The 11,808-nt window shown below is 29.8% G+C and overlaps 2 protein-coding genes across 5 annotated transcripts; one reads left to right on the forward strand and one right to left on the reverse strand.

Moving 5' to 3' along the window:
- Positions 1-1,350: 1,350 nt before the first annotated feature.
- Positions 1,351-9,528, forward strand: LOC108000697 (sodium-dependent nutrient amino acid transporter 1-like). 3 transcript variants are annotated; one of them, XM_017061213.3, is made up of 11 exons: positions 1,351-1,573; positions 5,134-5,220; positions 5,282-5,365; positions 5,458-5,704; positions 6,260-6,497; positions 6,818-7,192; positions 7,703-7,892; positions 8,294-8,470; positions 8,554-8,830; positions 8,957-9,051; positions 9,168-9,528. In XM_017061213.3, the coding sequence occupies exons 1-11, from the start codon at positions 1,565-1,567 to the stop codon at positions 9,336-9,338; spliced, it is 1,950 nt and encodes a 649-aa protein (XP_016916702.1). In that variant the 5' UTR covers positions 1,351-1,564; the 3' UTR covers positions 9,339-9,528. The 3 variants fall into 3 exon arrangements, with proteins under 3 accessions (XP_016916702.1, XP_061940437.1, XP_028523890.1); XM_062084453.1 differs by lacking the exons at positions 1,351-1,573; positions 5,134-5,220; positions 5,282-5,365 and adding an exon at positions 5,986-6,055 and having other exon boundaries at positions 5,581-5,704; XM_028668089.2 differs by lacking the exons at positions 1,351-1,573; positions 5,134-5,220; positions 5,282-5,365; positions 5,458-5,704 and adding an exon at positions 5,818-6,055.
- Positions 9,529-9,738: 210 nt separating this feature from the next.
- On the reverse strand, positions 9,739-11,638 carry LOC133667255 (uncharacterized). 2 transcript variants are annotated; one of them, XR_009832581.1, is made up of 3 exons: positions 11,012-11,638; positions 10,355-10,432; positions 9,739-10,192 (listed from the first exon to the last, which is right to left on the reverse strand). XR_009832581.1 is itself a non-coding variant. In XM_062084460.1 (3 exons), the coding sequence occupies exons 1-3, from the start codon at positions 11,439-11,441 to the stop codon at positions 10,384-10,386; spliced, it is 408 nt and encodes a 135-aa protein (XP_061940444.1). In that variant the 5' UTR covers positions 11,442-11,638; the 3' UTR covers positions 9,739-10,383. The 2 variants fall into 2 exon arrangements, 1 of the variants encoding a protein (XP_061940444.1); XM_062084460.1 differs by having other exon boundaries at positions 9,739-10,432; positions 11,012-11,352; positions 11,424-11,638.
- Positions 11,639-11,808: the final 170 nt, after the last annotated feature.

An 11,808-nucleotide genomic window follows, 5' to 3' on the forward strand; every position in this document is an offset into this window, starting at 1 on the left:
TTTTTATAAATTTTTGCATATTCTATTAATAAAATTATCTTATTACCAGTGAAATTATAAACGTTATAAGTTAGTAGAAAAAAAATTTCTTTCTTCAGGCCAAAAATTAACAAAAACGGAATGCCTGAGTCATGTTAATTTAAAAGTATATATAAACATGTATTTTACGTATTATAATGGACTCGCGATAACATAGTATTGGAAAAAGTTAAATTGAAAAGAAAAGAAAAGAAAAGAAAAGAAAAGAATTTCTTCTATTATTTTAACCATTATAATTAAATTTTCTTCTTTTTAGCAATTACGTTTATTATCGTAATAAACTTTCAAAAAAAAAAAAATACATCGAAAAGGAGAAAGTGCAAGATTTTTAGAAGAAATAATCGTGACAAATAATTCGTAAAAAAATTCCAGGTATAAAATTCATTTATTTATACTTCCTCCTTTTTTCAGTATTCCCATATTGAACTATAGTAGCTAACGTAATTTATACGTTTATCCTTGATGCGAAAGATCTGCAATCAAGATCTGCGAGCAAGATTCGTTAAGGACATTTACTCAGTTCATGGATTTCCTGTTTGAAATAATTCTGTTTTATCAAGATCATTCTCTTTCATCTTACTACAATTTTCATATATATATATATATATATATATATATATATATATATATGTAATGATGTTCGATAATTTTAACTTTTTTAATATTATTACAATCTTAATTATTAAACAATTAATTTTTCCAATAATTAAAAAAAAAATCTGAAACGTTTTAAGAACAATTTCTTGATTCGCTCGTTTATAATGACGTCAAGAGACATTCAAGGTCCCTGTTCTTTTTCTTCTTAAATGTTTCATATAACAAGCATATATGCAGCAGAATGAGCGAATTAACGAAGAAGGAAAATTTATACGTATCCGTATTAAAGCACAAATCCTAAACATTAATAAATAAATATCATAAAAATTATGCATGAACATTCACTAATTCGATTTCGATTTAATTATTAACAACTTATTAAATTATGCTCGATTAATTCTCAGATATAACGAAAATGGCAAAAGTATCAGTATCGAAATATAGAATATAATCGTTGATTAATTTTCGAAAAAATTGACAAAGCAAAAGAAAAAGAAAAAAGAAAAAAAATGATAAATCGAGGCAAACGAGGTGGCAGCAGGTACATTCCTGGTAAAATTTTGGCAAGGAGAGAGAGAAAGAGAGAGAGAGAGAGAGACGAGGGAAGGGATAAGAGGCACATACAGGTGAATTCATGGGGGGAAGATGGGAATCGCGCGTTTCCCCCATTCCTATCAAATTTAAGCTCACGATCCCCTACTTCAATTACTTTCCTGTCAAACGTGGCGCAGCTGATCGCAACTCAGTGTAGTTTGATCCTCGGGAAGGTGGTGTACCTGTCGCGATCGTTGCTATAGATGTCACAGTGTTATAAGTTGGAGATACTTCGCGCGTTTCACGTCGTCGAAACTCATTCCCAGCCACCAGATCGGATATCCGGTTTTCCTCCAAAGCGACGCGCCACGACGTTACCGGTCGATCTATCAGGATGAAGAAGGTATCTTTTTCTTTTTTTTTTCTTTTTTTCTAATTAAAAAATTTTATCCACGACAATAGAAAAATTTCAAAATTTAATTTATCTTTTTATTTTGCTTTCGATGAAGCTTTTGCTGATGAAGAATGAAAAAGACATTTTTTGTAATTAAGATTTTTATTCAATAGCAGATAATGATCCATGATGATTTGCAATGAATGGATTCTATTCTCTCGACGTAATGAAAAATTTTGATTAAGTTTATCTTTTATCATTTTTGTTAAACATTTATGGATATATTGGAATGTTTAAATATTAAATTTTGATCAAATTTTGATAATAATTTGAAACGCAAGTATAATAATTGAAGTTTTGAGAAGAAAGTAACAGTTGTTGTATATAATCGGATAAAGAAAATGTCAAACTTTTACATATATTGTGAATCTTTCGTAAATTAAGAACAACTTTGATTAGAGTTAATACAAAAAATGTATTTATGAAGGTATTGAAAAAAAGGAAATGAGAATGTTACATAAAACTTCCTTTTTAGAAAATCATATTAAAAATCATACGAGATTAAAAAAAAAGAATGAGAAAATAATGAAAATAAAAATGTGAGTAACATAACGTGGGAAAATATTACATACAATATCTTCAGTTGATTCGTTATTTATGCTATTTTAAAATAATAATTAATAAATTATAACTTCGAAAAGAATTTATTAAAAAATTATAATATTTCTATAATTTATAATCTAGAAATTATATTCTTGTTTCAAAATTGAAGTATAATTTATTGTAAAAAAATGATAATTAAATTCATCAACGTATCATTTTTTTTAACAAAAAAAGAACTTGATCTTCCACTTGATCTTATGGATCAGTAGTCTATTTAATTGCTCCAGATCATCGATCATCTTTTTAGACCATTATTTAATTTAGTTTGTCAAAGCGATATTCGAACTTTAATTCCACGATGTTATCAATAATCTTATCAAATTTTGATAATTTTCATCATGATTTTTCGAATCTCCATCCATCATTTCCCTTGACTTCTCGTTCCATTTTGAAATAAATCTCAAATATATGATTCTACGTACCATACGAAACATTCGATAAAATTTAATAAAAATCTTTTTTTTATAAATAGATTCGAGATAAAAAGTTTCATAACTCATAATTTAGAGATGAATAAGATGTTGATGACGTAATTATTTAAGAATTATTAAAAAAAAAACGATTAATTCAATTGGTTTTTCCTTTAGTCAAGTTCCTGGTAGTCAAGAAGATCTCATTGATTAAAAATTTAATTGCTCAAATATAGTATCTAATTAAATTTCGAATTTTTTTCTTTTATTGAGAAATATTTGAAAGTAATAATAATTCGTTCGAATCGAATAATAAAGAAAAAATGAATTTCGTATAATTTTCTTTAAACGTATTCAAAAGTGTTTTATAAAAGAATAATATTTTTTATCATATCAAAAATTATAAAAGATTAATAATTGTTACATAAAAAGAAAGATTTTTCAATCTCGAACATAACGTTATTAAAGTTTACATAAAATTTTTTTATCAAATGTTAAACAGGATTAATATGATTCTAGATAGTATTTGTTTTAGTTATGGCAATTGTTTGTTTACGAGTTTAATTTCACAAAACATGCGACTAAAAACATACGACTAAAAAGATATTGAATCAAAACTCCTGCCAATAAAATCTCGATAAAAATTAAGTTTTAGATAAAAATATTTTTATAGATATAAAAATTTCTCAATATCCTCGGTATTCATACGAAACTTCTTATTTAATTCTACGCAAAATATTACTAGAGGGGGAGAAAAAATATGAAAGCAAAACAATTACTTTCGTGATGTTGTAATGTTACGCACAAAAAGATGTAAATGGATCGTGAAAGTTTTCTTTGTTACTTTCTTCTCTCTCTCGATGAAATTTCTTTTCCTTCTGCTAATATTTCGCAGATATTAAATGTTAAATAATAATCGAGAAATCTCTTAACTCTGAAACGTTAAACATGTTTATAATTATATTTAACGTCAATTAACGTAATTAATCTTCTACTAGAAACCGGGTTACTAGATTTTTTCGAGATGATGACGACTCTTAAACACAAAAATAATCGTAATCTATGTCACGATTGCATATATTTTAAAAAAAGCAAACACAAAATTCAACAAATATCAAATTTTATTTCGGAAAGTTAGATCGACAGTTTTACAAAATAACAGAAAGTAATATACACAGTAGAGAAAAATTATATATTTCGATCGTGAAATATCGAAATTTAGAAAAGCAAAACAAATTTTCTATTTTTAATTATTAATTCGAAATTCTCCCGCGATCACTCTTGTAAATAGATCTTGAGCAATACTTAGGTTAGAAATCAGATCGCCATATTGGATTGCAATGGATTAAAATCCGCCAGTCTTTCTATATATTTCATCGTTAAATAGACCATACATAGCTCGTACGCAATAATGGTATCGCGTGATTACATTATTTCGATTTATGTTTTCACGGATGCCTTGGAAACTATTTGAAATATCGCACGATGCGAAATGACAAATCATTTACAACGATGTTTCGAACGTACGTATTGATGATTAAGCAGTGTACATATATCGACAAGTATGCAGCTTCGATACAATTATGTTTATCGCTAATATCATGGTATCGCGTGCGATACAATACTCGTGGTAACAATTATGAGAGTAATTATGCGATACTGTACTCATTCTTTTTCGAAAATGAAAAGAAAAAAAAGAAAAAAATGAAATTTCTATTTGAATATCGTCTTTAAATAATGATATATATATATAATATATATATATAATAGGAATATTTATGAGATTATTAAATGAATGAGCTTTGAAGAAAAGTATTATTTTATAATACTATGTTATATTTATTAAAAATTTTCAAAGATAAGATTAAATAAATAAATGTGATAATAATAAGAATTTATTTTAATTTAAAAAAAAAGGTTGAGGATAAAATTTAATAATAAATTTAATAATATTAAACAAATGATATGTTCGCAATATCAAGTTATTTTAATCTATGTATATCGAGTAATTTGTAACTTCTAACATCGCGTGTAGAGTTTCAATCCGTGGAAAGTGTCCTTGAGAGGTAGCAAATAGGAATGCAAAGATTAGTTATTTCGTGTCATGGTTCTCTCTGACTAAAGCCACGGTAAAAGGCAATTTTGTTACGCTAAAAATTTTTCACTGATGTGTAATATAAAATGTTCATCTACTTCCAAAAATTTTATTATAAATTTTTTAAAAATATATTATAACGTACGAAAGAAATGTATATAAACATATATATATATACACGCGAATGTATTTAAATATTGAGTAATCATTTGCATACTTTTTCTATGACATTTCCATTCCTATCCTCGCATATTGTAAATATTTGAAATATTTTTGCGCATAACTTTATTTTACATTAACGAATTATATTATATACGCACGATGATCTTATATATAACGAAAACGACATAAACATGTGACTAATTGTTTTATGAATCAAAGTTGTAATAACTTTTTCGTAGCAAGGACGACAAAACTCTGCCTTCATCGGGGACAATGGTCAGGAAACGACTGATTTTCAACATCCAACGACAGATGTTGACGAAAAGGTAAATTAATTATCCAAAGTAACGATCCATGAAGGAGATCTAGAAAATTTTTTTATTCCAGTATCGGGATAAATCATTCAACCTCGACTATGGGATCCAAAACGATCGCAAGTTGCCACTTTCTTTGTCTCTCTCGGAGGAAACGGTAAAGTTATCAAAATTTTTCAAAGAAAAAAAAAAAGCAAGTTCTTTTCTTATTTTTTCCCTTTCTAACTTTTTCTTCCAATTTTGTTGCAGGTCGTCTCCGAAAACGAAGACAGGGCTACCTGGGGCAATGGATTAGAATTCTTGATGTCGTGCATAGCCATGTCCATAGGTCTTGGCAACGTTTGGCGATTTCCATTCACTGCCTACGAAAATGGCGGTGGAGTGTTTCTAATACCTTACATCATCGTTCTTTTTCTCGTTGGGAAACCGTTTTATTATCTTGAGATGATCATAGGCCAGTTCTGTAGCAGATCTTCGGTGAAAATTTGGTCGGCAGGTATGATGCAATGCGAATTAAACGTGATATTTACATATCTACAATTTAACGAATCCACGCTCGATCAATTTTTTACTATCAATTTTATCAACGCTTAAATTTATTAACGTTATTAACATTAAATTGAACACTATTGCAATAACGGTGATTGACTATAAATTGTTTTGAAAGAGGGAAAAAAATTGAAGAGAATAAAGCTAATATTCGGTTTATTACTATAACATTTCATTATATTTCTTAATATTACATGCATTCTTCAAATTTTCTCTTAATGACGAAAGATGACGCAAGGATTTCGAGCAGGAAGTTGCGAGATTGAGGACCGGTTTTCGCAACTTAAAGCAAACCGATGTATGTAACAGGTTTAAATTATAGTTTACGTCCCGTAAATCATTGTTGTTTTGACCCGAGTATATAATGGGTCTAATAGTTTTCCATCCAGTAGTTTAATCGGCAAAGAAAAGAATTTAATTCGGAGTATTAAAGAAGTAATACGAAATAAATATTCGCCAATCGTTAATTTAATTAATTGATTTAATAAGTCGTTTGTCTCAGCACCTGGACTTCGAGGAGTTGGCTGGGCACAAATGTTCTCCACGATAGCTGTAGGAACTTATTATTGTTCCCTTATGTCGATAACTCTTTACTATCTCATTGGAAGTTTCCAATCTCAGCTTCCTTGGTCCACGTGTCTGAAAGAATGGGGAGATTCTTGCATCGATTCGGCAGGATCTTATAACATCAGCCAGAAAAACGGTACCGAGTTGATAACCTCCGCTGAACTTTACTTTAGGTAAAACTTTTTTCTCCAGTATATTCTCGAAGATTATATTTAAGAGATTATCGTTAAAATTTAATTTCTGCAACATAATTGTTGAAACAGTTCGAAGAAATCTTCAACAATCGCAAAATTTAATGAATAAAATTATAAAATTCGAATTCACGCTTAAATCAATACCAATCAAAAATTTTTTTGCAATATCTCTTATCTATCTAAAATATCTCTTATCTAAAATAAATAAATATTCGAGATTAAAGGGATTCACGAATCGAAAAACATGAAAATTAAAATTAACACTGGTGAGTTAACTTTTTTTCTTTTCTTTTTCCTAGAAAATCGGTATTGAAAGAAAAGCAGAGCATCGATGACGGCATCGGTTTGCCAGATTGGAAGCTGACGTTATGCCTGTTGCTCGCGTGGGGCTGCATATTCGCCGTGTTGGCACGTGGAATGAAGAGCTCAGGGAAAGCGTCCTATTTCCTCGCGATCTTTCCTTACATCATAATGATAAGTTTGTTGGTCAGAGCGGTAACCCTGGACGGTGCCGTAAACGGGATCATTTTCTTCATCAAACCCGACTGGGACAAGTTGTTCGATGCCCACGTGTGGTACGCGGCTGTTACGCAGTGTTTCTTTTCACTGTCTGTCTGCTTCGGTGGTGTCGTCATGTATTCCTCGTACAATAACTTCAGACACAATATATACAGGTTATTTGGGATTATTCTTCTTTGGAATATAATAGAAAATAATATTTTTTTTTAATTTATAGAAAATGTTTACGCAAAATCAAATGTTTTATTTGAACGAGCATAGCTATAGAATTAATGTAATATTTATTGGAATATCTTATTACTGGACACGATATGTTTAACAAATTAATTGAGACTTATTCTTTTCTGTAGAAAATATATTTTCATTTCAATAATTTATAGATCATTAATTAATACGATATGCAAAATCAAATTTTTATGAATATAATCTATGTATGTATATTTGATTAATTTTTTATTTTTTAATTTTTGGGATTGGGAGCGAGAATTTTTTGTGCAATATTATGTGAATGTGATTATAAATGTTTTACATTTCGTGTCTTTTCTCCTCATCACGTGCTGATTTATATTTTTCATGAACACTCCAGATTCGTAGATTTTAGGACGAGATTTAAGACTTAAGATTTTAGATTAGACATATATTATATTTTATACCATTTGTTCCAGAGACGTCATAGTTGTGACCACGTTGGACACGTTCACCAGTTTAATGGCCGGTTTCACCATTTTTGGTATCCTTGGAAATTTAGCTCACGAACTGGGCACCGAGGACATCAGCAACGTTGTCCGCGGTGGAACCGGTCTTGCTTTCGTCTCTTATCCAGATGCTATTGCGAAGTTTACTGTACTACCGCAGGTAAGGAATCTAGTACGCGTTTAATTGCTCAGTAACCACTTCTACAATTTTTCTTATACGATAAAACGTGTGGTTTTATTGTAGAGGTAAGAGAATTTATTGCAAAAATCATTGATTCATTGATCGATTTTTCGCAAGTCATCTTTATTCGATTTCTATTACTTTTTATCGTAAAATATTTCATTATTAGAATATGTACGAATTTTCCAGTCAAACTGCTGGAGGATAATTTATTTCAATTCGTTGCAAACAAATTTACAGTCGATCCATCATTCTATCATCTTTTTTCTCTAACTTTTATTATATTTAATTATTTCTTAAAATAATTTTCATTTATTTTTATATCCCTCTTCTTATTCCCATATTTGTCTATTTACGTCTATTTTCCGTTCAATTTTCAGTTATTCTCCGTTCTCTTCTTCTTGATGCTGTACGTCCTCGGCATAGGAAGCGCCATCGCTCTTGCAGGTTCCCTCATCACGATTATCAGGGATCAGTTTCCAAATTTGAAACACATCTACGTCGTGCTCGGCACGGTTACTTTTGGATTTTGCGCTGGAATTATTTACTGCACACCTGTAAGTCAAAATAAAATCACAGAGAAAGGAATACAACGAAACATTTATTGATTAGTGAATTTTCTTTTTTTTTTTCATTTTAGGGTGGTCAATTCATGCTGGAATTGGTCGATTATTACGCAGCATCTTTCGTGGTATTCATCCTGGCCACTCTAGAGATAACTGGTATCTTTTGGATTTATGGTTTAGAAAATTTCTTGGATGATGTGGAATACATGTTGAAGAGAAGGCCATCGGCCTATTGGAGGTTCTGTTGGGGTGTGATTACTCCACTTTTGCTGGCTGTGATCCTAGTTTATACCTTAATCAGTCTGACACCCTTGACATACAGTGGTATCTCGTATCCTGACAGTGCACATGGTATATATTTATTCTACTAATCATTATTCTTGAATATAATGAAAAATGATCTTTTTCTCAGCTAGATGGAATAATTAAGTTAAAAAGTATTCTCAGTGAAAGAAAATTTATTGTCGTAATTTACAGCTGCTGGATGGACCATTTGCGCATTTGGTATCCTACAAGTACCATTCTGGATGATCTACACCATGATGTCCAAAAGAAATTTATCCTCGCTCGAGGTACGTTCCATTATTCCATTTTCTGAAAGAAAAGAGGAAAAAACGGCAGAATGACAAAATAATTTGTATTTAAACAGTCACAATTGAAGAATAATAATTCGATCGAAATTTCACAGATGATCAAGTCAGCCTTCGTACCATCCGCGGACTGGGGGCCGAAAAACTCGAAAGAATTGGCCTCTTGGCGCGAATTCAAAGAGATGAGAAGAAAGATTCGAGAGAAACGGCAGTGTTCGAAATTTAAACAATTCGTTTACGTGATACTCTGCTGGGAGGATAAATTGTGACTTCGTTCGTTATTTTATCGTGATTTATTCACATTCGTTCGAGAATCCTTTTCGATTCTGAATCTTGCCGTCCTAGAAGTAATCCATATCTGCGTAGTATTTCTCGCCATAACCAATCTACGCAAAATTGCCAGACTGAAAAATTATTGTATAAAAGGAAAAAGAATAGATGAGTTTTGAGTCTTCCATACGTATAGGTTTAGTTATGGACCCATCAGTATTATTGGATATTTGATATTTTTTATTTATATTTTCTTAAGTGCTTTCTAAATGCTTTTTTTTTAAATAATTTAATTGACCTAAGTACAATAGATAGCGGATTTAGAATGACAAAACTAATGATAAATGTTTGCGAATTATATTTTAATTTTCTCAATCCTTGATATCTACGTACAATTATTTTAAATAAAGTACAAGATCCAATGTTTGTTATTTTCGAAAGGAATAATTTTTTTTTTATTGTACAAAACACAATATTACATATTTATAAAAGGAAGAAACTGAAAGATTAAATTTATTCTCTGTGACTTACATGCTGCTTTCTATTCAAACAAGCAATTTTATTTATTAATCTACTAATAACGATAATCTATTAATGAATGTTAGAGTGTTTAGAATTTATTACTTATTGTTGAATAATAGTTTCAGTTTTTTTTTTACTTTTGTAATGATAATAGTTGTTATATAATAGAACAGTTTTTACTTTAACTTTTGAAATTTCTTGAAATAATCCTTGATTATTACTATTATTCGTTTAAGGTCCAATCCTCGAAAAATTCTTCTTCTTCTTCTTCTTCTTCCTCTCTTTCTTCTTCTATTTCATCTTCCTTTTTCTCTCTTAATATAGCTTCTTCCTTCATTTTTTTATTACAGTAATATAATTAATAATATAAAGTAATATAATTAGCTAATAATTAATACAAGCTAATCGTTTTAATAATCATTGCAATTACTGATTTTTAAAAATATGTCAAACGATTTTTATAAAAATAAAAAGTATTGCACATTGCACTCACTCGTAATTTTATTCTCTCCCTTTCGATCATCAAGTCCAGTCTAAATTCCTTTTCTCTTTTCTCCTTTTCCTCGCAGATCTGAAATTTATCGAAATGAAATTAATTAATTCTTCGAGTAATTATTTCATTCATCTCTAAATTATATTTATTTAAAATGTATTTATAAATGATAAATCAAACAAATTTAAAGAAGAACATTTATAAATATCGAGATCAAGAGATCAAAAAAAAAAAAGAAGAGGAAGAAGAATTATATATTCAATGTATCATATCTCGAAAATTTTAAACATATTTAACTTTATAATTTAACAGCCAATAACCGAGATATTCGACAGGATCGAAAGGTTTTTTCATAACGATCTCGCGAAGAGCTTGTGTCAAAGGTTTGCTAATTAGACATTTTAAATAAATACTGTCCGACGACAAATATTCGCCAGAAGAGGAAGGCAATGAATCGAGCGAATCGGTATCATATTTTTCCATTTCCAATTCCCACAATTTTTTTAATTCCGCTAATTCCTCATTATCGAAACCCATACCGCATAGAAGCCTAAACAAAATTTCTTTTTTTCTCTCTCTCCTCTTTATTTAAATATGATTTAATCCCAGATTAAATCGTTCGATTTTTCTAAATCCAATACCGATTAATCCTTTCACCTCTGAAATTCCTCATTGAAACCAATTTTTAAGAAAGTATTAATGAAACTCCGGCTCATCGATCTATCCTGCAAAAATTTCTTGATCTCTTCTCGGGGTATTATTTTTTCTTCCGGTGTCTCTTGACCGCAATGCGTAAACTCTTCTTCCTTTGATTTATCCGTGTAACAATGATGATCCATTTCTTCCTGTACACGCAACATTTCTTCTATCTCTTTTTCACCAATCCCTATTTTTGCAAATACTTCCTTCGTTTCTTCGTTAATCTCATCGTACTTTCTCTCTTTTAATTTTTCCAAATCGGAATCACTCAAACTGTATTTGTTGAAAATTTCTTTGAGCTAATTACGATCGAGTTATTAGTTTATTTTACCTTGTTCGTTTCGGTAAAATGTAAAGAAGATCATAATACCTCGTTAATTTTCGACATTTTTTCTTCTTCATTTAATCTCGATGATGAGCTCTCCTTCCACAGGTTATGATTCTCTTTCACAACTGTCTAATTTCTCATCGCCAACTTCATTACGAATAAGTATTCGTTCGTTCGAATTTACTCCCTGCATCTGATCAATCCAACTTTCGAAGTTGCAAAATTAAAAGAATTACTTACAATTGCAAATTTTTTTATTTATTATTCCAATCGAATCGAAATGTCTCTTCCTCCTCTCTCGAAATTTTTAATCTTCGCAGTTTTTCATCTTTTCAACGATCCACGAATATCATTATTTAACATTCTTTCGTATTTAACCGGAATACGCTTTTCCTCGTTTAAATAAATCTTTTTAAATTCAAATCGC

The sequence above is a fragment of the Apis cerana genome, linkage group LG14, assembly GCF_029169275.1.
Source record: "Apis cerana isolate GH-2021 linkage group LG14, AcerK_1.0, whole genome shotgun sequence".
In the NCBI taxonomy this organism is placed as follows: Eukaryota; Metazoa; Arthropoda; class Insecta; order Hymenoptera; family Apidae; genus Apis; species Apis cerana.

Bases quoted from the DNA above. Each gene is read 5' to 3' on its own strand.
- LOC108000697 (XM_017061213.3), top strand. The intron at 5,366-5,457 runs GTAAAGTTATCA...ATTTTGTTGCAG, and splicing joins TGTCTCTCTCGGAGGAAACG to GTCGTCTCCGAAAACGAAGA. The intron at 8,831-8,956 runs GTATATATTTAT...CGTAATTTACAG, and splicing joins GTATCCTGACAGTGCACATG to CTGCTGGATGGACCATTTGC.
- LOC133667255 (XM_062084460.1), bottom strand. The intron at 10,433-11,011 runs GTGAAAGGATTA...GATAAATTTCAG, and splicing joins TTCAATGAGGAATTTCAGAG to ATCTGCGAGGAAAAGGAGAA.